The 24411-nt window shown below is 37.3% G+C and overlaps 2 protein-coding genes across 2 annotated transcripts; both read right to left on the bottom strand.

Moving 5' to 3' along the window:
• Positions 1–17751: 17751 nt before the first annotated feature.
• Positions 17752–23375, bottom strand: LOC145572236 (uncharacterized). Its single transcript, XM_081631235.1, has 3 exons — positions 19956–23375; positions 18652–19291; positions 17752–18350 (listed from the first exon to the last, which is right to left on the bottom strand). Exon 1 carries the CDS (start codon positions 21022–21024, stop codon positions 19987–19989), a length of 1038 nt encoding a protein of 345 aa, XP_081487361.1. The 5' UTR covers positions 21025–23375; the 3' UTR covers positions 17752–18350; positions 18652–19291; positions 19956–19986.
• Positions 19145–19905, bottom strand: LOC145571074 (uncharacterized). Its single transcript, XM_081630168.1, has 2 exons — positions 19366–19905; positions 19145–19291 (listed from the first exon to the last, which is right to left on the bottom strand). The coding sequence occupies exons 1-2, from the start codon at positions 19903–19905 to the stop codon at positions 19145–19147; spliced, it is 687 nt and encodes a 228-aa protein (XP_081486294.1).
• Positions 23376–24411: the final 1036 nt, after the last annotated feature.

The raw sequence follows: 24411 nt of genomic DNA, 5'->3' as shown, positions 1-24411 counted from the left end.
TGTATGGAGTCAGGGGAGTGCTTAAGGGATGTATGATGAGAGAATATGAAAGGCTAGTATATAGGCTAAAGCATTAAATTAAAGAGAATGTTTTGGGTCCTCGAGACTAAGAAATCAACCTGCCTCGTATTTATAGAAGAAATGAACATGATGCACGAAACCCTAGAATTGAAATGCGCCGCGGAGAAACCCTAGAAAATTGTCGTGTAATGGCAGAAACTGCCGTGATGCGACGTATTTTGTCGTGTCGCGGCATTTGCGTTTTCCAGAATTCCGTCTAGATTCTTTTATATTTTACTTAAGCATTAAGTACGAGATACTGGGCGTCATTTCAGCTATTCTGATTTTAAATACGTTTAGAGTTTACATATTTATTAATCGGGCTCAATTAAGGAATAATATGAAACAGATTAAAAGGGTTTAGGCTGAAATGTGGATTGGACTATGTTTGAATAAATGTTTGGAATGATTTGTTGACTGATTTGTACGCTATGTTTGACTGTATACAGATTTTAAGCACTCTCGAGATTAAATACTCGACCTGACCAATAATGGCGGTGAAAGGTTGTTCATCACCGGAGTTACGGGAGACATTTTTAGGTGTCTATAGTTGTGTTACTTATGTTTGTGGTCATGTCTTTTTCTTATGGTGGCCCTATGACGAGCTATTTTGGAATTTGTTCTTAATGAAGAGCAGACAAGATTTTCTAAGCAAGTTGATTAATTGATTTGTAGGTAAAGGAGCTTAAATAATGTTTCGATTAATGTTTTTAATGAGTTGTAAAGTTGTGCAAATAGCTCACTTTGTTTTTAAGTTGTAAATATTGAGATTTTGTAAGCCTTATTTCTTGACAACTTGTTGAGTGTGGCGGTAATACCTCCGATTTAGATGTACGCTTTCGCAATTTTATTTAAAGGTTGTTCAACATACACACACAAGAAGCCATACCATACACACTAGCCTTCATACATACTTGTAGGGAATATTTCAAACATCAACTTTAAGCCCCACTATGATCATGCTTTTAAGCATGGTAGCGTCCAAAGGGAAGGAAACTAGAGATAAAAGAGTTGCCAACAAGTTTTAGGAACTTGTAAACCGTTCACGGGTGTGAAGATTACACCCTATTCACGATCACGGAGATCGCTAACTCCATAATGATCCAAAACCATGACTGAATATTCAGGGATGATGCTACGAATCCAATCTAAAAGAGATTATATCCCCCTAAATCAACCTCCACTTCATTCTTATGATATTGATGTGCGCTTTTCGATCAATATACATTCATCAAATTAATCCTAAGAATATTTCATCTACGTTGGTTGATTATTAATGCACAAATAAATCTATTATTGGTGATCACTTGAATCATATTAGCCTAAATCAAATTATTAATTATCTTATTAACCGTGATTTCAAGTACAAATTCCCTTTAAACTTGCAAGAGAGGGCGTGATCAAGCAATAACAATAAATTATAAATAATAAAGCAATGTATAATTTACACAACAATCATAATCAAATCATCAAAACATGATTAGGAGGATACTAAGCTAAATGGATTAATAATAAGGAAAAATTGACAAGAATAATCCCAACTTTCGATTATTTTTTAATAATCCAAACTTTAATATGAATTTGCTTCCAATGGTCCCAACTGACCTTTAACTTGGTTAATAGATAATAATTTTTTTTCAAATTTAATTTACACGTGTCACTAATTGATTATTTTACTTTTAATTTTTATAAGAAAAGATAATTAATTACTAATTAACATTTAACTAACAATTTTAAAACTAAATTTTCTTTCTTTTTAGGACAAAAACTAAATTTTTTAAAAAATAATTAAATAAAAACCAACTAATTTAAAAATAAGTAAAAAAAAAAAAAACCTACCTCCACTACAACCAGCAGTCGCCCCAACCATCCCCCGCCCCGGCGACCAGCCACGTCGACTCTCATATTCACCTTTCCCACCATCAGCAAGCCCACCAACTCCCTTCCCCCTCTTACCCTACGCCCACGGCCATTGCTGCTGCCTAAGCTTCCCTGCCAACACACCAATCAACTTCTAAATGACCATCACAGCAGCCACGCACAAACACCAAGTATCATCATCGCAGCTTAGCAGCCCTCGCACCAGCATCCATGTATAGCATCGGAGCTCACAGAAAGGGAGCTATTTGTTGTGGGGAAGGAAGTGGGTGGGTAATTGAGTATTAAGGGGTTAGGCTTTGGGTGGTTGGTTGAGCGGCAAGGAAGGGAGGTCGAGTAAGGAGAAAAGGACAGGGATGGGCCTCAGCTAGCGTTGGAGGTTGGGGAGGCTGGTCGCTGGCAGCGGTGGCGGCGAAAAGGGAGGTATGGCTGGTCAGGGGAGGGTGGTGGTTTTATTTTGTTAATAATTAATTTTTTAAAAAAAAATTTCTTTAATTTTGTTAAATTTTATTTTTATTTTTTAGAACTAGTCATATGCTGACACGTGTTAGGTGACTTGTGATAACAAGTTATATAACTGGTGGGGACCATTAGAAGCAAATGCAAATTAAAGTTCGGATTATTAAAATATAATCAAAAGTTGGGATTATTTTTGTCAATTTTTCCTAATAATAATCATGGCATGTCACTAATAATAAAGATCAAAGCTTTATTCTAAACATGATACTAGAAACATGATATTTGAAACATTAATTAACACCCTAATCATGATACTAAGAATCAAAATAAAGGCATCCTAACATGACACCAGGAATTAAAATCAACATCCTAACAAGATTTCTATATCAAAACAATAATTAAGTAATCGAATTACTTACTTTGATGTCTTGTATCTCTTTCTATCAAAACAATATAACGTTATTAAACTTCAAGAAAGATTTAATCAATCAAATAAATAAAATAAGAATTGAAATATGGATTTGGGACAAAACCCTCAAAACTTACAACCTTTTACGCCGAGGTCGAAGGCAAGCAACTTCGAGAAGGGCTTGGAGTATTCAAGTCTCGTAAAGGACGTATGGTGTTTGTTTGGAAAAGTATCAAGGAAGTGTGTTTGTACGTTGGTACGACTGTCGCGTGTCTACCAAAAATAAACCTAACTCTAACCTCCTAAAATGTAGTAGGGTAAGCTAGAGTCGATCCCACAAAGAATTGGGTTGTTAAACTATAACTTGTGTATGTTAGAATCCCCTATTGTGAAGAAATAATACTACGGTCTAACAAATAAACTACTACGAACTATAGGACGAATAAAGTACAAAATATAATAAATAAACTACTAAAATTGAAATACAATAAAAATCAAGGATAATAAAATAGGGATCGGAAGATATATATTAGTATTGGACTATTAATTGATCACCGAATCAAATAAATCATGCATATGTCTTAATGTTAACCGATGAACACAAATAAGCATTCAAAACCTCCCTCAAGTGCAAATAAACAAAACAAGCTCTTGGATTATTGTCTAACTAACTAACAATCTAGAACAAGCTCTCTAGACTCGATTAATTAGCAGCATTAAAACAAGGAGATAGTTAACTTAAACCACAAATCTCACAAGCTCGGATTTGTGCAACTCAAAGGGTTGATAATCTTAGGTATTATAAAAGGTTTTAGTCACCAATCACACACCTAATTGCTACCAAAGGAAACTAACAAAGACAATTACGTATCACAAGTTAATACTTTAGCAATCAAACTAGTAAACTATGCAAAAGATGGCCGGTCTAAAATATAATTGGACTAGTTCATATCAATAAACCAAATTATCAATCCAATCAAGATATAAACATAATACCCAATAATTATAACAATTCTATTCTCACAATACAATAATCCAATGCATAATTTATCTCCCTACCCTTGTTTAATCTAGCCTGACATACTAATAATATAGAATAGAAAAGGAGAAATCATGAAATACATAATATAGCTAATTAACAAAGCTTAATCAATAATGAAACTTATCAAACAAAACTAATTATCCAAACTCCAATACCAACTACAAAACTAGTGCATATAAATAGTAATAAGAAAAATTTAACTTGTCAATTCAATTATTAGAGGAAAGTTGTAATACAACTAAAAGTAGACAAGGTACTGACAAAGTGACAATTAGATTCACTTAGCTAATTCCACGAAGAGATCAAATTTACTGCTATTAATTGTTCTTCACCCTTGTTTCAATCCTTCAATTGAAGTAGGTACTGGTTGTCTCCTCACCGATGTACTGCCACTCACAAAACTTAGACCCGGATTAAAAACCACCTCCCTTCTCCAATTCGCCAGTCCCCTATATATCCGTATGAGCCTTCGATCCCTTACCAATCCGAATTTTTCGCCCCCATAATTATCTGATTTCATCCCTATCATCTATTGTTTGATGATCTATTACCCACGAGAATCGGTCAAGATTTCCTATAGCAGCTTCCAAGAGAAGATGAACGTGTTTGACTCTTTTGGGGTTTCTCTGCTTCTTTCAGGTCTGCTGGACATCAAGTCTCTCTTGATGGGCTTCACTTACATCATTAACTTTGGGCTTGATACAAATATGAGTAATCCCAATTTGTGGGGTTTCGTTTCCTTGAATCCCGAGCAACAATTGAATCCATTTTGATGTCAAAATTCTCTTTCCTATAAACAAATAAATAAAGTAGTAGTAACTCGTGTCTATGGAAGAATATTAAATAAAACACCCTTAAACAGTGAAAATTTAATTATAATATAAAGACCTTAATAAATGTAATATCATACTTTTATGACCTTATCAAACTCCCCCAAGCTTATAATTTTGCTTGTCCTCAAGCAAAGACATGAAATCATAAAGGATTTAGAACTCTTGATATAACAATATCTAATATGACAGGCTAACATGCTGTAACAAGTACTCTATATTGCTCAATAACAGCCTCAAGTTAAGTAGTATATGCAGAAGGAAACTTATTTATGAGATTAGAAATCAAATACCAGCTCTTAGACGAATCACAGCCTACTTTACATCAACAATGTGGTGAAGTAGTTTGAAAGATCATTAGGACTTATAAAAGGATGCAGGGGTTAAGGTAGATAAAGGTGTGTCATATTTTAAGGAATGTGATGATAAAAAAAACTCTACGACTAGTAGAGCCTCAAGAATTAATACATAAACTATAAAATCACACCTCTTATAACTTTTGGAGCTTCTTGACTTTCCCTCCTTTTATTTTGTTTCATGACTCTAAATGCTATGTATCTGTCAAGAATCCCATGTAACGAGCTTTCAACCAATGACTCCCGGTCCAGTTGGCCCAAGGCACTAGGTTTGAAGAAACCCCTACGGATTTACTAACTCGAGTTACTCAACTACGATACATAAAACACCACACGTACATTTATGGGTTCTGATCTTTTTTTTTTTTTCAAAATTTTTTTTTTTAGAACACATACATTGGTACGCAGAGCCTTTAATATGAAACATTAACTAGAATAAAACACTGCCACACTGATAATCCACTTTACACATGCATTGCTCTACTAATCCAAGAGAAGGTAAACATCTGGGTTAATTTTTTCAGATCAATGGTACTTGAATTAGATAACCAGAAAAATAGGTCAATAAGGCTCAAATTGTTTGATTAGTGGATCATGCAAGCTTTTTGGCTATTTTGGTGCAAATGCCTTTATGCCTAAATCATTTCATTCTTATTACAACACTACAACGTTGACTTCCATCAACTTGTAATTGTTCAAAGAGCCATGTTTTTTTTTAAAAAAATCTGCATATATACAAGCCTATAAGCCAAAGTTAAGTATAGTAGAGTGAATATTGTTAAGATCATAAGCAAAGCACTGTCGACACAGACTGCCAGACTCAATACTATACCAAACATAACTCACTCCCCCCCAAGCTTAATTCACACATTGCCCTCAATGTGTAACTGAATGAAAACCAGTAATAGCAAAATAAAAGGGAGAAAATAGAAGGAGAAGGAAACGAGCTCACTGGGAGAAGTTAGTTAGTTGAATGTGAACACTGACTGCCCTGTTAGCATCCCCCAAGCATAAATTTGCTCATGTCTTGCTGTTATTGGAGAGAAAATGGTTCTATCTAATGCAGCAAGCCTCGTGTTGGATGCTTCCAGGCTGCTGCTGATATGTGTACCTAGCCTGATGGCTTCCTGTATAGAAAGATTGGTGCTGCAACTTTACACCTGGCTGTGCTCTGAAACAAATCACACTAAAACAAGCAACTTCAGTGTCCAGAAGTTGTACTTCTCTCGCTTATTTTTTCTTTTATTTTTTTTAGAAACAGACAAATAACAGTATTAAAAAAATGATAAAATAAAACGTCAAATTATCTTTCTAAACTTGGGCTGCCCCCCAAGAGCGCTATATTTATCGTCGTTAGCTCGACGGTTTCTGAGCATACTAGGCATCATAACCAGGGGCTTCAAGCTCCATTACTTCAATGTTCTGGACCTGATAACCCTCATAGTAAGGCTTCAACCGATGACCGTTCACCTTGAATTCTTTCCTCGTATCTTCATGTTGGGGTTTGGCGAGTCCGACTCACCGCGGAAACAACCCCTCCCAAGGAACCACTCGCAATAATTAAAATCACAAATCATAAATAAATATTCACAAAGAAAAGATAACGAATCTTACCCTCGAAGCGAGCTTCGCCCAAAACCCGAGGCTCTTACTTGAAAGCTACTAGCACATCAAACGTCGTGCCTCCGACAGTATCCACCCACAAATGGGCGAACACAACTTTAAGGTCTACTACCTTGGGGTTAGCAAGGTCCGACCCAAACCCGAGTGTTATGTGAGTTTAAGAGTTTTCCCAAAATTATGGAATGCTCTTTCTGACTCCCACTCAAGCATCAATCCCAATGCCCATACTTGGGTATTTATAGGAAATGATGGGAGTATCATTTACTCTCCCATCAATGTGGGATAGTATGATTTTTCCATTTTATTTTAAAGCTAAAATAAAATAAATAATCAAGCTAGTAACAAATCAACAAGTGGCAAGCTCATGTGAGTGGTTAGGTGAGGACCACTTGAAGGAGGGGGGGGACCAAACTTGCTCCCCACTCCCTCTCCCTTAGCCGTCCACCTCATACCACACATACTCAAGGACCACAAGCCACATGGCACTCACCCTTCGGCACCAAGGCAGCCAAGGTGGGCTTCCACGTGCTGCTATCCGTGGCACCCACGAGCACGCAAGCCCAGCAGGCCCAACACTTGCATGCGGGCTGCTAGGCGCTGCTGCCCAGCACGCCTAGCATGCTGGTGCGGGCTGCTGTGGGTTTGTGCCTTGGCCTCGCTGCTAGCAAGCAATGGCCCTCGCCATGCTACTCCTAGCTGTGGCTAGCTGGCACGCCTAGCGTGCTAGCTGCTGCAGCTTGTTGCGGCATGGCTTGCTAGCCAATGCGCGCACAAGGCAGTGCCTAGCATGCTAGCACGCACCAGGCAGCGCCTAGCTTTGCGATGCTAGCATGGGTGCGCTAGCACGCACTAGCCAGCCTAGGCTCGTCTTGGTGCCCATGCTAGTCACCATGCTAGGCCATACGCCCTTAGTGCTCGATTTTCTAGGGCATTTCGATGCTAGGGGTATTTTGGTCTTTTGTTGATTTATTACTATTTTTCGTCTCGTCTTTCACTATTTTTCGACTCGACTTCCGATGATCGGTTTCGACGCTCTAAGCTCGAATTTACCGACGTCTAAATATTTAACACTCAGGCAACGAATTAATTTCTTCCGAATTAATTCGTCGAGTTGGTTCGCATATATTTGCTTGGGTGTGACCCGAAGGGTTCATTCAAGATTAAGCTGTAATATTAATTATATTAATATTACTGATCGGAAGCGGCCTCCACCCAGGCATTCCGATCAATTGACCTTACTGAATATATTAGCTTTCTAATAATTCTGAACCCGCTATCAGAATAATACACTTGTTCGAAGGACATCATTCCTTTCAATCTCCCACTTGTCCTTCCGGACAAGTGTGCAGTTAGTGTATAGCCCTTATCCTATGTCTCTTCATGTCTCTTCATGAACTACAGAGTAAGATTACTAGTCATCTCTGTTACGTCCAGAAGTGTTTCTCGAAATCCGAGTTTGACTGTCAATAAGCAGATGATTTCTAAAATCCATCTGAGCACGGCCATGCATTTTTTACAGTCTCGCTCTTCGAGAGGCCTTGTAAACAACAAGACATGTTCCCTATTGTCAGTAGGGGGACATTTCCAGTCTTGTAATGTAGCTTCTCTTACTAAGAGGACTCACCTGCCCGATATCTGTCGTTATAATCCCCAGTTACGGAAGACGTTTAGCGGATACCAAAGCGGACCAGTACTCAAACAAGAGATCTCCCACTACTCATGGTCAAAGGAAAAGAATTCCGATAGTAATAATGAGAAAATACTTATGACGATTTTTAATCTCTTAAAGCATCCTCATAGCTCTGTCCAGTATGGTTCTAAACCAATACCTGTGCAAATGGTTTGTATCCTCACAGCACGAGAAACGGTGCTACAAATCATACTACACACTAATCTCTGATGGTCATTATTCGTCCACAAAATACGACCTTGATTAGGGATAATTTTCGATTAAAATATTCAACGTTCACTTAATAGGTGTTTCTTTATCCAAGCCATTGACTTGATACCCTATTTTGAATATTTATTAAAATCGAATGGACTCATTATTTAATTCTAAATCACAACTAAATTGTTTTGTGGAATATTTAGAAATATTTTATTCCACTATGAAACTTCACAATGTTTCATCTTATGATAAATGGTTTTTCCCAAATGTTTTAAGAGTAGTACTCTTCATAAAACATTCATAGAAATCACACTCATATTTGATATGCTTGATTTCTTTCATGCAATTATGAATGTTGTCGTTCACTTATTGCATAGGTTTAGTTATAATTACTTTGCAAACCTTAGCATCTTCATTATCCACCATTTCCATAATAAGATGATAAAATTTTGAGAGTGCTAATGGATTATATGTGATTCAGGATTTATTGTCTAAGAAATGGCTCCCACTCATTTTCATAATTTGAGACCTTCTACTTGACAACCTACAATCATTAATGTTCAACAACTAACCTTTCCATTTAACATCTATCTTATTATTGCCTTTAAGGCAACAATATTCTCAACATATATTTTAGTAGACTCCCCGATGATGCCTTGCTTGGGTTTTACTCCAAGCGACTCACAACGATTTGGGATACCCTAATCACTTGTGATCATGGAAATTTTCCTTAAATTCTCGCACATTATACATGGATGCACATCCATGTTACCATTCTCAAGCCACGACACTTCTTGCCTCGTGCTTATAAATGGCTTCCTTGCTAGGGAACTAATCCTTGTTAAGGTTTGTGCTTGCAACATCAAAACTCAAATTATATTTGTTTCCATGCGTCAAGAACTCATCCAACTACTTATCTATCTTTCTTTGGATGTTCTTGACTATAATCTAATGATCTAATACTTAGATTAATGTTGATTGGTATTATATACGTACTTCGCATGCTCTAAGCGTGTAAGTCATTTGACGATTCCATATCATAGCTTTACATGATGGATTTAATTCTAGAATTATTCTCAAGTTTATTCCATCCATGTGACATTTAGCTCATACAGTTACACTGAGTCTTGCCAAATTGTTCGCTATATGATATGATTGAAAGTCTCTTACTAGAGTCTTTCTTGTTTGATTTAGTACATAGCCTAGCTTATACTTAGTTCAAACATTTACTTAGCTTCATACATATGGGTCGAAAGCCTTTCAAAGTCCTTCATGTTTAACATGGTAATTTCTTTTACTCATTTAAACATTTTAATTAAGTCTATACCATAGAACTTAATTCCCAACATGTACTAAGTATTGTCTTTAGCTCGGTCCATTGTCGAAAAATACTTTCGAATCTAAGAATTTAGCATTTGATAGTTGTTTCACAATAGAGTTCGTAAACATCTTGTTGCACCATTACTTTTGCTGCCACTAAACATCTTGTTCTTCAGAATTTCTATGCTTCTCCATAAGTCAATCCTCTTATTAACTTTATGAGAAAACACGTTCCAATTTCTTCATGCAATGCTTTCTTTAATCCCATGAAGGATTCCATGTGCTTGCTTTCAAATCTAGCATTATTTAGATTTTCAAAACCCTTAGACTATTCCATAGTCACTTCCAAAATTCCATTTTGGGAAGGCGGTTTTGGTATCTATTTTGCCATATTTCATATGCGCAATTTTGCTAGATCAATCACGAAAAGACTTGAGCATTCCGATTGGTGAATGGGATTTTATTAAAATCAACTCCTTGAAATTAATTATATCCTTTACAACCAATCAAGCTATGTATGCATATACATTTCCACTTTTGTTAGTTTTCTCCTTGAAAACTTATTTGCAATCGATGGGTCTTTCACCTTTCATGCAGATTAATCAAGTTTCAAACATGATTTTCAAACATGGAGTCTATTTCGGATTTTCATGGCTTTTAACCATTATTCGGAATTTAGATTTATCGTAGCTATCTTACAAGACATTATTCCTTTACTATCTAATAGTAAATAGTATGCTTGTAAGTCTTAGGTTTGTTTCTAACTTAATAGAAAATTTATAGGATTCAATCCAAGCCTTTGGTGAATTCTATACCTATTCGGGGTAATTGCAACAAACACTGAGTTTTAAGGCGCTTTCAAAGCCCTTTTATTATGTTGATCTTACTCCAACATCTTTAATGTTTTTTGAGTAATGAATTCTCTTTTAAGGCACTTATAAAGTCCTTTTGAGTATTCTTGATCAAGCATTATCACGAAGTCCTTTAAGGTCTTTCGAGATTCTCAGTTCTAGTTTGTTGCTAAGCTCGATGGTCATCGAGTTCATTTTCCTCCCACTTGTCGTTTTGGAAACGTGTTACTTTCCAGAAAGACACTACTTAGAGCAACAAAAAAATTTTTTTGTCCTCAATTAGGATGTGGAGGTAATACCTGTAGTCTCACTTGAATTCTTACAAAGAGAAATGTATATTGTCTTTGGGTAAAAGTTCGTTGTGAAACAAACAGTTAGCTCCAACTTGAGCTATCTTAGTCTTTATTAAGCCATTCAGCTCCCACTGAGTCACCTAGCTCCCACTGAGCCACTTTTCTCCTACTGAGCTAGTGAACTCCTACTGAGACTAAGAGCCTTAGACATATACTTGAAAAGACTTTTAGAAGTTATTTTTATCCATAACTAAATATGGCGTCCTTTCTTAGCTTCGACATTTTGTTTAGTGTAACATTAGTCATTTGTGCAAATCTTTAAGAACTTTATAGGAAGGGTTGTGAACCATCATCGTTCGAGTCATTTTCAAATGACACCGAGGTCTCCGTGAAGACACACCATGTTCTTTGTGGAGTTTTTTTTATGAAATTTTCCATTCATAACTTTGAGATAGTCACGCTTGGCTCAAGCAAACATCGCTCGATCTAATCTAGACGTTTTGATATCTTGCCAAGTCGATTCTGTACTTCACTGAACTCTTGAGCTACTCAAGTCAAGTTTGTTCACATTTGATGAATATAGCCATATCCTTTCAAATTCTTTGTGAAACGTTGAAGTAATTGAATCCTCTTTAGCCTTCGGAGTCAATTGTCTATACCGAGAACAATAGCTCTCTGCTTTGTCGGTTTCAACAAGTAAGACTTTCTTGTCTTAGAACGATTCCAATTCGAGCAACTATCAAGAGCCTATCTAATAGAGCCTTGAGTACGTTCTTGTCAATGTGACATTTCTAAAGATGTTTGGAACGCAAATCAAGCCCATAACTTGAGCTTAGTGAGTTTATCATGTTAGGGAAATGTTTGTTTATAATCAAGCATTCTTGACTCAACGCTTGGATAGCCATGCCATTCAAATAAATCTCACAACTATTGCTCATTATTTTGAATGTGAGTCTTTCCGTGTGTAAATGGATCAATTGCTGATTATGGAACATAATAACCCGTACTTGTTCCAGCCTTTGGCTTAAAAGGTCTTTAAACAAAACATACGACCTTACAACTGATGTAGCTCTTCTTGCTTCATCCTAAGCTTGTAAGTCGATAACTTAGCTTAACTTCAATAGTTTGAGGTCACTATCATAGTGGAACACTCAAGCAGTATCCGATACTTGTGAAGATAACGAATTGCTAAGTAAACTACAATAACATGAACTCATGAGTTGAAATGAAATCTAATTCCTTTTCTTCGTTCCTTCTTTCCTATATTTAATATCATACAATATCTCATAATCTTACTTTAAGAATCATTTCTTTAAGTACCTTGACTCTTATACTTTGTTAGGCATAATCAAGCACCTAGTGCGCCGTAAAACAAAGTTCCATCTTTTCCATTAATTCTTACTCGAATTACTACATCAATGAGTCCTACTCAATTATGTATGATGCGAAAAGATACGTTGGTTGTCAAACATTGACAATCTTGAGTTTTCAACTCAATACCTCATGTTTTATCAAAACTACCTAGTATTTTGATTACATGATGTCCAACCGTCCTTTCGGACTTAGTTATAAAAGTCATTTATGAGAATTGTATTTTAGAAATGCTTTTCCTGTCTTTGAGAACTATTCTCAAGGATTTCCTTTACCAATCATGGAAACAATATTATTTGATTTAGAGTACTATGAATATAAGTGCAAAGTATAACCATTTATCAAGAACATAATAAGTTTGAAATTTAATAGCATTCATGCAAACTTAAACGTCTTATTTACGCATAAAAATTGTCCCTATTTGGCGAAAATAAGGCGATTCCAAGATCCGAAGAAAGAAAGAGTGGTTAAGCATGCTTTGGCTTGTCTTAAACACTCAATCTTCTAGGTAAGCATTGCCTTGCTAATGGCTCTAAGCCACTCTTGGTTAGACAATCGTCGCATCTAATGCATCTTTGACGATGTATCTCTTTTGCCACGGTATGTGAGGACTCCTCACTCATACCGATGAGTTAAACAAAAACCAACGTGCACACCCGGTGTGCCTTATACCCCTTAGAGGAGTGATGGCACCTCGCTTTGGCGTAGCCTACCATCACCATCGTTCGGTTAGTAAGTGTTGTTTTGGAAAGGCAAGTTTTACTCAATATTATTAGGGACCTAGGATTTCTATGTTGGTTGATTTAAGTGAACTTAACTAATCATCGCAGCATCAAGAAAACCTAAACATGCATCTAACGAATATTTCACACACATATATATGACCATAAAATATAAAGCGAAATAATAGATGCATATTGGCAACTAGCATGACCCCTTGAAATCTTCATATCTTCAAAAGGTCTTCATTTGCATTTCAAGGCTTTGTCTTCCAAGATACGCCGTCTTCAAGACTAAACCAAACTATGCAAAAACTAGTGTCTATAACTAGGAATAATCTAAATATTAAAGTACAAAAATACTTAACGGTGCGTAGACCGTATTTAGATTTACAAAAATACATAACGGCACGTAGTCCGTACTTTCTATCCTAGTCGGGTCCCACTAGTTGCCATTTCATAAAACCTGTGTGAGAGAGAGAAAATATATATTCCATTCATCCATTCACTATTTGTGAATGGCACATGCAATTTACAAAATTAACAACAAGTAAAATTCATTGAAACAACGCGCGCACTAGTAACTAATCTAGGTGGTTAATCCGATTAACACGCCTAATTAAAACTAGTCAAAGATGTTTAACCGATTATATAAATTACGTCATTAGTAATTGAAGCTCCCAATAAATTCCGCATTTCCTTAATTAATCCAATTAATTAAGTCGGTAGCACCCAAATTTGTCAAAATGAAATTCTGCCAATGCCGCTTAAAAACCCGAGGCCTAGCCTCCCAAAATTTTAATTAAAATTAACAAAATTAATTAAAATAAATAAACGGGAAAATAATTAACATCAAGCCTATTACGGCTAATCACCTCACCGCACCAAGCATACGCACATGCCAAGACCACGAATACACGGCCGCAAGCCGCTGCCACAGCACAGCCGCGCGTGGCTGCTGCTGCCGCGCGTGTGGCCCACAATCGAGGCGGCGCAACCACCTTGGCAGCCACATGCGGGCTGCTGTGCAGCCCGGCTCGCCATGGTGGTGCATTTTCTCGTTTTGCGCGCCACTACCTTGGGATTTGATCCCTTTTCCGCGAGACAAAAAAAATTAATTCTAAATTAATTTTAGAACTAATTTAGTGAGCAAAATAAAATTTTAAACAAGTCTAACTTAATAAAATTTTCAAAGTGCAATAACCAAAATAATTCCAAGAACCATCTTTAATTAAATTGGTTTAGCTTGGTGCAAAATAAAATTGAGGTAATTTCTCACTTTCAATTTAATCAATTTAAATTAAACTTGAGAATTTGACAAATTAAAGGAAAGTTGGAAAAATATGAACTTTAATGTTCAAATGAAAATTCCAACATCTAAAATTTGTGAATCCTTGAAAATTATATCTTCCAACATGAAGATAACCAAATTTCTATCACAAAAATCGAAACTTTATGTTTCTAATCAACTCAAAATGATTAAAACAACAAAGTTCAATTCAAAATAACATGGAATTTAGTGGTTTTCAAAGTTTTAATCACTTATCACAAATAAAGATTGAATCTTTAACACTTAGGAAGCTTCAAAAATAAAATTTTCACACTAAAAAGCAATTAGTTTGCAATTATGTGAAAATAAATCAATCTTTAAGCATCAAATACTACTAAGTAAGTGTGCTTTAAGGGGACATAAAAGTGCAGAAAATTATGCAAATAATCAACCATATGATCAACAATTTATGCCATTAATTTCAAGGTTAGAAAAGACTTAAAATTTTTCGTCAAAAACGAAAAACTCCTCGAAAAAGGCATTTCTGGTCAGAATTTTGCTAAAATCACAATCCCAACGGGGTTAAACCCTTTCCAAAACACGTTTTCCACCAAAAATTCACTAGTCTTGGGCGAAAATCTGGGTTCTGGGCCAAATTCGACATTAAAAACGGGATTAAATAAATAAAACCGAGCTACTAATCTAAACATAAACCAGAAAAATAAGCCAAAAAATAAACCTTGAAAAACATGATTATAAAAATAAACGAGCGGGGCTCCGATACCGCTGTTGGGGTTTGGTGAGTCCGACTCACCGCGGAAACAACCCCTCCCAAGGAACCACTCGCAACAATTAAAATCACAAAGCATAAATAAATATTCACAAAGAAAAGACAAGGAATCTTACCCTCGAAGCGAGCTTCTCCCAAAATCTGGGGCTCTTACTTGAAAGCTACTAGCACGTCAAGTGCCATGCCTCCGACAGTATCCACCCACAAATGGGCGAACACAACTTTAAGGTCTACTACCTTGGGGTTAGCAAGGTCCGACCCAAACCCGAGTGTTATGTGAGTTTAAGAGTTTTCCCAAAATTATGGAATGCTCTTTCTAACTCCCACTCAAGCATCATTCCCAATGCCCATACTTGGGTATTTATAGGAAATGATGGGAGTATCATTTACTCTCCCATCAATGTGGGATAGTATGATTTTTCCATTTTATTTTAAAGCTAAAATAAAATAAATAATCAAGCTAGTAATAAATCAACAAGTGGCAAGCTCATGTGAGTGGTTAGGTGAGGACCACTTGGAGGAGGGGGGGACCAACCTTGCTCCCCACTGCCTCTCCCTTAGCCGTCCACCTCATACCACACACACTCAAGGATCACAAGCCACATGGCACTCACCCTTGGGCACCAAGGCAGCCAAGGTAGGCTGCCATGTGCTGCTGTCCGTGGCACCCACGAGCACGCAAGCCCAGCAGGCCCAACACTCGCATGCGGGCTGCTAGGCGCTGCTGCCCAGCACGCCCTGCATGCTTGTGCGGGCTGTTGTGGCTTTGTGCCTTGGCCTCGCTACTAGCAAGCAATGGCCCTCGCCATGCTGCTGCTAGCTGTGCGCGCCTAGCGTGCTAGCTGCTGCAGCTTGTTGCGGCATGGCTTGCTAGCCAATGCGCGCACAAGGTAGTGCCTAGCATGCTAGCACGCACTAGGCAGCGCCTAGCTTTGCGATGCTAGCATGGGTGCGCTAGCACGCACTAGCTAGCCTAGGCTCGGCTTGGTGCGCATGCTAGCCACCATGCTAGGCCATACACCCTTAGCACTCGGTTTGCTAGGGCTTTCCGATGCTAGGGGTATTTTGGTCTTTTATTGATTTATTACTATTTTTTGTCTCGTCTTTCACTATTTTTCGACTCGACTTCCGACGATCGGTTTCGACGCTCTAAGCTCGAATTTACCGACGTCTAAATATTTAACACTCAGGCGACGAATTAATTTTTTCCGAATTAATTCGTCGAGTTGGTTCGCATATATTTGCTTGGGTGTGACCCGAAGGGTTCAGTCAAGATTAAGCTGTAATATTAATTATATTAATATTACTGATCGGAAGCGGCCTCCACCCAGGCATTCCGATCACTTGACCTTACTGAATATATTAGCTTTCTAATAATTCTGAACCCGCTATCAGAATAATACACTTGTTCGAAGGACATCATTCCTTTCACTTCACTACGAATCTCCACTACACCATGCTCATACACCTTTGTGACAACAAATGGTCCCACCCATCGAGAACGGAGTTTGCCAGGAAATAGTTTGAGCCGAGAATGGTAGAGAAGAACTTTTTGCCCAACTGTGAATGTCTTCCGTGAGATGCTTTTATCATGAAATGCCTTAGTCTTCTCTTTATATATCTTTGCATTTTTAAAAGCATCATTCAGGATCTCTTCTAACTCTTGTAACTGAAGTTGTCGTTGCTCACCCGCTGCATCCATTTCCATATTACATTCCTTCACGGCCCAGAAGGCTTTGTGTTCCAACTCCATAGGAAGGTGGCAGGGTTTACCAAACAAAAGCCTATATGGAGACATCCCAATGGGCGTCTTATATGCTATCATGTATGCCCACAAAGCATCATTAAGGCAGAGGCTCCAATCTTTCCTATTTGGATTTACGGTCTTTTCAAGGATGGACTTGATCTCTTTGTTAGAAACTTCAGCCTATCCATTTGATTGTGGGTGGTATGCAGTAGATATTCGATGAAACACATTATACTTCTTTAGGAGAGCCCCTACCGTCTTATTGCAAAAGTGTGCCCCCTTATCATTGATGATTGCCCTTGGAAATCCGTATCTAGCAAATATAGTCGATTTCAAAAATTCTGCAACCTCTTTAGAATCATCAGTACGGGTGGCTATAGCTTCTACCCATTTTGAGACATAATCAACAGCAAGCAAGATATATTGAAAGCCAAAAGAAGAAGGAAAGGGTCCCATGAAATCCATACCCCAAATTTCATTCCTAGGACCTAGTGTACCTGTTCTTTGACAATTATCACAAGTCTTACAAATTTCATATGCATCTTTGAATATGGATGGCCAGTAGAATCCACTCTCTAAAACCTTGCGTGCAGTTCTCTTAGGCCCGAAATGTCCTCCACATGCATAAGAATGACAGAAAGTTAGTATCGAAAGAAACTCAAAGTCAGGTACGCACCTTCTGATCAACTGATCAGTACAATACTTCCAGAGATACGGGTCATCCCATATGTAGTATTTTGCTATGCTTCACGTCCGGTCCTTTTGTGCTTTAGTGTAGCTGATTAGAAACTTCCCGGATACAAGAAAATTCACTAAATCAGCATACCACGGAGTTCCTAAGATCAAATCATGAATTTGCTCGTCGGGGAACTCTTCATTAATTGGGGCTTTACCTTCATCTGCTACAACAATTAACCTGCTCAGATGATCAGCAACACTATTGTCAGAACCTTTTTTATCTTTATTTCAACATTAAATTGCTGAAGCAATAAAATCCAACGTATTAGCCTTGGTTTTGATACATCATTTGACCATAAATATTTTAGCGCTGCATGATTTGTAAACACAACAATTTTAGTACCCAATAAATAAGACCTGAATTTGTCTAAAGCAAAAACTACAGCTTAAAGTTCTTTCTCAGTTGTAGTATAATTAGCTTGAGCCGCATCCAAAGTCTTCGAAGCATAGTAGATGGCATGGGGAACTTTTCCAACTCGCTGACCTAGCACTGCCCCTACAGCATAATTAGAAGCATCGCACATCAGCTCGAGCGCTAACTCCCAGTTAGGTTGTTGTAGAACAGGAGCAGTGACCAACTTCTCTTTCAGCTTGTCAAATGCTAGCTTACAAGCCTCGTCAAAGTGGAACTCCACATCCTTTTGGAGTAGTCTGCATAGTGGTTGCGCAATCTTAGAGAATCCTTCAATAAACCTGCGATAGAAACCTGCATGGCCAAGAAAAAAATGAACTTCCTGCACACAGGCGGGGTAAGGCAGAGAAGAAATAAGGTCTATTTTACCTTTATCGACTTTTATTCCTTCAGAAGACACAATATGGCCTAAAACTATACCTTGTTGAACCATGAAATGACATTTTTCAGAATTAAGCACAAGGTTAGTTTCAAGACAACGTTTAAGAACTAAAGTGAGATGTTCTAAGCAACTATCAAAAGAATCTCCATGTACAGTGAAATCATCCATGAAAACTTCTATAAAATTTTCAAGATAATCTGAAAAGATGCTTACCATACATCTCTGAAAAGTCGCCGGAGCATTGCACAATCCAAATGGCATACGACGATACGCAAATGTGCCATACAGGCATGTGAACGTAGAAGAAAACAGTAATAAGCATGACCAGCAAGACGTTCTACCATTTGATCAATAAAGGGTAAGGGAAAATGATCTTTTCGAGTCATAGAATTAAGTTTCCTGTAATCTACACAAACTCTCCACCCATTTTGCACTCGAGTGGGAACCATTTCTCCCTTATCATTCTCCACCACTGTAACTCCTGACTTTTTCGGGACCACTTGCAAGGGACTGACCCAAGGGCTATCTGATATAGGATATATCACCCCCACTTCAAGAAGCTTCAATACTTCTTTCTTTACTACTTCCATCATAGGTGGATTAAGTCGTCGCTGCACTTGTCTCACATGTTTAGCTCCCTCTTCAAATAAAATTCTATGTTGGCACATAGAAGGGCTAATCCCTTTAATATCCGCAACTGTCCACCCTAAAGCTGTTTTGTGCTCCTTGAGAACTTGCACCAGCTTTGAGTCGGAGTTAGGTTACTCGCGATTATGACTGGAAGTGTGTCATTCTCTCCCAAAAATGCATACTTCAAGTGGTCAGGCAGAGGTTTTAACTCCACTTCAGGTGGCTGTACAACAGAAGGTAAAAGTCTGTTAGATGTCACAGGCAATTTCATAACCTTCCTTGCTTATTTGGAAGCACTTCCAACGATGAGAAAGCTTCCTTGACATCATTTTCAAGCTCAAAATGTTCCTGAAGGTTAGTGTATTGCACTTTTTCTACAGGTTCAGTCAAAACAACATCTAATGCATCATGATCAGAGAGAAAAAATATTTGCTCAGTTAGTGTATCAATAACATCTATACTAGAAACAGATTCACAATCAGAGGGGTATCTCATGGCATCAAATAAATTAAATTGGATAACCTCCCCATCAAATTCCATGGTCAAAATCCTACTATGAACATTAATCTTGGTTCTAGATGTTTTTAGAAAAGGTCTCCTTAATAAGATTGGTATTGCATTAGAGGATTCATCATTTGGCATATCTAACACATAAAAATCAGCAGGAAACACAAGTTCATTTACTTGTACTAAGACATCCTCAATCACTCCTAAAGGATAAGTATTAGAACGGTCAGCAAGTTGAATAATCACACGAGTATCTTTTAAAGGTCCTAAGTTCAGTGCTTTATAAATAGATAAAGGCATCACATTAATAGAAGCACCTAAGTCTAACATGCACCTCTCATATCTCGTGTTACCTATTCTACAAGGTATAGTAAAAATACCTGGATCCTTGCACTTGGGAGGAATTTTCCTCTATAAGACTGCAAATACGTTCTCACTTACATTGACCTTTTCATCTCCATTCAATTTTTGCTTGTTAGTGCACAAATCCTTCAGAAACTTTGCATAACGCGGCACTTGTCTAATGGCTTCCAATAAAGGTATGTTCACCTCTACCTTGCGAAATACATCCAGTACCTCCTTTTCCATCTCTTTCTTCTTATCCTTAGAAGTTAACCTGCTAGGGAAAGGAACAGAAGAAGAAAAATGGTTAGTGTTGGATGAAACAACATCACTTACCTTAGAAGGCTGCTCATTTTTTTCCGGAACAACAGTCTCTTGTTCCTCTAGTACTTCACTCTTGCTTTTTTCTAGAACCTCTAGCTGCTTGCCACTTTTAAGTGATATGGCGCTTGCATTCTCCTTCGGATTTCTCTCTGGTTGACTCGGAAGCTTGTTAGAGTTCTGAGCTTGGAGCTTACCCACTGTGTTAGCTAACTGAGAAACTTGGTTCTCCAAGTTCTTTAGTCCGCTTCTTGTTTCTTGCTGAAAATTCAAAGTGTTATCAGCCATTGTCTTTACGATTTCTTCTAGAGACATGCTACTAGATTGTGGCTGGGAAACTTGCTGATTTTGAGGTCGTGGCTGATATTGCGGTTTTTGACGAAAACCAGGTGGTGGATTAGATGCTTGTTGTTGCTGGAAAGCTGGTTGTCTGAGATTGGAGTTGCATGCCTGCTGCTGAACATTGCCATATCTCAGGTTTGGATGATCTCTCCACCCCGGATTATAAGTCTGAGAGAATGGATCATAACGTCTTTGTTGTCCCTGAACATCACCAACAGAATTTACTTTTTCTTCTTGCATAGTAGGGCACATATCAGTAGGGTGTCCTACTATGGAACAGATGCCACATGCCTTTTCTTGCCCTTTTTCAATCATCACTCGCTCCACTAATGAAGTGAGTTTGGCTACTTGTTGTTCGAGGTTAGAACTCACCACTTCATTAACTTGACCTAAAGAAGTGGACCTAATATTTCGACCTCCTCGATACTGAGAATTTGCAGCCATGATTGCAATCAAACTTTTTGCGTCCGCGGGTGTTTTATCAACCAAAGCTCCACCACTTGCAGCATCAATAAAGTTTCTGTCCGACTCCTTGAGCCCTTCATAAAAGTACTGCACTAGTAATTGCTCACTGATCTGATGGTTGGGATAGCTATCACATAGCTTCTTGAAACGCTCCCAATACTCATAAAGTGTCTCCAGATCTTCTTGTCGAATTCCACATTTTTTCTTTCCTAATATTGGCTATTAAAGATGCTGGAAAATATCTGTCAGCAAACACTTTCAGCATCTGATCCCAGGTTGTAATGGTTTCAGCAGGTACCTTAAATAACCACTCCTTAGCAGCGTCGGACAAGGCAAAAGGAAATGCCTTCAGCTTGAGTTGATCTAGGGTAACTCCAGCTGATTTCATCCCTGCACATGCTATGTGGAATTCCTTTAAAAATCTGTTCGTCTCATTCATGTGGACTGACCCCAAGGAATAGTACGGAAACCTGAAAATGTGGGAAGGGCTCTGATCAGTCCAGGCTTGATCTCAATTTCTGTCCCATCATCTACTATGCACAACAAATTTGGATCAAAAGTTGGAGCTGCGAGATGCTTGAGTGTTTGATCACCCATCTCAAAAATCTCTTCACTCTCCTCGTCTGAAGACGAGCTTTCGCTTAGAGGCAACGGAATGTGACGAGCTTGCTCAAGTATTTGAGCACGAGTCCTTTTAGCTACTGGAAGAGTAGAAAAAGGATAAATTATTAGTCCCTGATTCCTTGCTGCAAAGTTTCTTAATCTTTGATGCCTCAAGTCTCTTTCACACATACAAAAAATAAGGAACTAGGTGACAAGTTAGCGGGAAAAGTTAGAAAAAACACAAGAAATAATGAAATAAAACGCCAACTCCCTGGCAACGGCGCCAAAATTTGGTACGACTGTCGCATGTCTACCAAAAATAAACCTAACTCTAACATCCTAAAATGTAGTAGGGTAAGCTAGGGTCGATCCCACAAAGAATTGGGTTATTAAACTATAACTTGTGTATGTTAGAAACCCCTGTTTTGAAGAAATAATACTACGGTCTAACAAATAAACTACTACGAACTATAGGACGAATAAAGTACAAAATATAATAAATAAACTACTAAAATTGAAATACAATAAAAATCAAGGATAATAAAATAGGGATCGGAAGATATATATTAGTAGTGGACTGTTAATTGATCACCGAATCAAATAAATCATGCATATGTCTTAATGTTAACCTATGAACACAAATAAGCATTCAAAACATCCCTCAAGTGTAAATAAACCAAACAAGCTCTTGGGTTATTGTCTAACTAACTAACAATCAAGAACAAGCTCTCTAGACTCGATTAATTAGCAGCATTAAAACAAGGAGATAGTTAACTTAAACCATAAATCTCACAAGCTCGGATTTGTGCAACTCAAAGGGTTGATAATCTTAGGTATTATAAAAGGTTTTAGTCACCAATCACACACCTAATTGCTACCAAAGGAAACTAACAAAGACAATTACGTATCACAAGTTAATACTATAGCAATAAAATTAGTAAACTATACAAAAGATGCCGGTCTAAAATATAATTCGACTAGTTCATATCAATAAACCAAATTATCAATCCAATCAAGATATAAACATAATACCCAATAATTATAACAATTATATTCTCACAATGCAATAATCCAATGCATAATTTATCTCCCTACCCTTGTTTAATCTAGCCTGACATACTAATAATATAGAATATAAAAGGAGAAATCATGAAATACATAATATAGCTAATTAACATAGCTTAATCAATAATGAAACTTATCAAACAAAACTAATTATCCAAACTCCAATACCAACTACAAAACTAGTGCATATTAATAGTAATAAGCAAAATTTAACTTGTCAATTCAATTATTAGAGGAAAGTTGTAGTACTACTAAAAGTAGACAAGTTACTGACAAAGTTACAATTAGATTCACTTAGCTAATTCCACGAAGAGAACAAATTTATTGCTATTAATTGTTCTTCACCCTTGTTTCAGTCCTTCAATTGCAGTAGGTATTGGTTGTCTCCTCGCCGATGTACTGCCACCCACAAAACTTAGACCCCGATTAAAAACCACCTCCCTTCTCCAATTCGCCAGTCCCCTATATATCCGTATAAGCCTTCGATCCCTTACCAATCCAAATTTTTCGCCCCCATAATTATCTGATTTCATCCCTATCATCTATTGTTTGATGATCTATTACCCGCGAGAATCGGTCAAGATTCCTATAGCAGCTTCCGGGAGAAGATGAACGAGTTTGACTTTTTTGGGGTTTCTCTACTTCTTTCAGGGCTGCTAGACATCAAGTCTCTCTTGATGGGCTTCACTTACATCATTAACTTTGGGCTTGATACAAATATGAGTAATCCCAATTTGTGGGGTTTCGTTTCCTTGAATCCCGAGCAGCAATTGAATCCATTTTAATATAGTAGTAACTCGTGTCTATGGAAGAATATTAAATAAAACACCCTTAAACAATGAAAATTTAATTATAATATCAAGAGCTTAATAAATGTAATATCATACTTTTATGACCCTATCATATGTGTTGGATATGTTTAGGCTAATGTTAGATTAAGTCTATGCTAAGAAATTAAGAAAGAGAGAAAGAATTTAGAGAGGGATTAAGGTGATGATTGTTATTGATCAAACTTGTTGATATTGAAAACGGGGTGAAACGACCTCTATTTATAGGGGAAAAAAACGAGGGTTGAAGGATCATAAAAGTGTCAAGTAAAAATTCGAATAAAAAAAAACTCATGTTTATCATGGCGCGATAGGAGTATTGCGGCGCGTTGGCTCCATCGCGGCGCGATAGAATATCGCGACGCGATGGATAACAGTTTTTTAAGGTTTTTGTTTTTTATTATATCTTTTGATCTAGAAATTGGAATGAGATAAATAATATATCATTGGAAAGATTTTGAAGTCTACTTTTTAACCCAATTAGAATCGTATTTTAAAAAAAATATTTAGAATGAAAGATATTGCTGAAATAGTGAAACGATGTCAGTTTTGGATAGAGTTTGGTATTTCATATATATGTTTTTCATAATAGCTTAGAATTAGGATTATGATATATCATTGGAAAGATAATTTCAAGGGCTATCTAATCATCTAAAGTTTGGATAAAAATTATGAGGCAAGAAAATCATATCTAAACGCCTTTGACTTCGAACGTAATAAGGACTTTCAAAAAGTGGTGTTTTATTCAATTTCAAACTCTTTGATGTTTATCTTTCGAAAATGATAGATTAGAGCCTTCTAGAGACTTTTAGAAGTTCCTAATGAATCCTGAATTTTTTAGGAATGTGATTAATGTAAATGGACCCTCACA

Source organism: Chenopodium album, chromosome 12, assembly GCF_948465745.1.
Source record: "Chenopodium album chromosome 12, dcCheAlbu1.1, whole genome shotgun sequence".
NCBI lineage: Eukaryota > Viridiplantae > Streptophyta > Magnoliopsida > Caryophyllales > Amaranthaceae > Chenopodium > Chenopodium album.
This window is presented reverse-complemented; position numbering and strand designations above follow the sequence as displayed.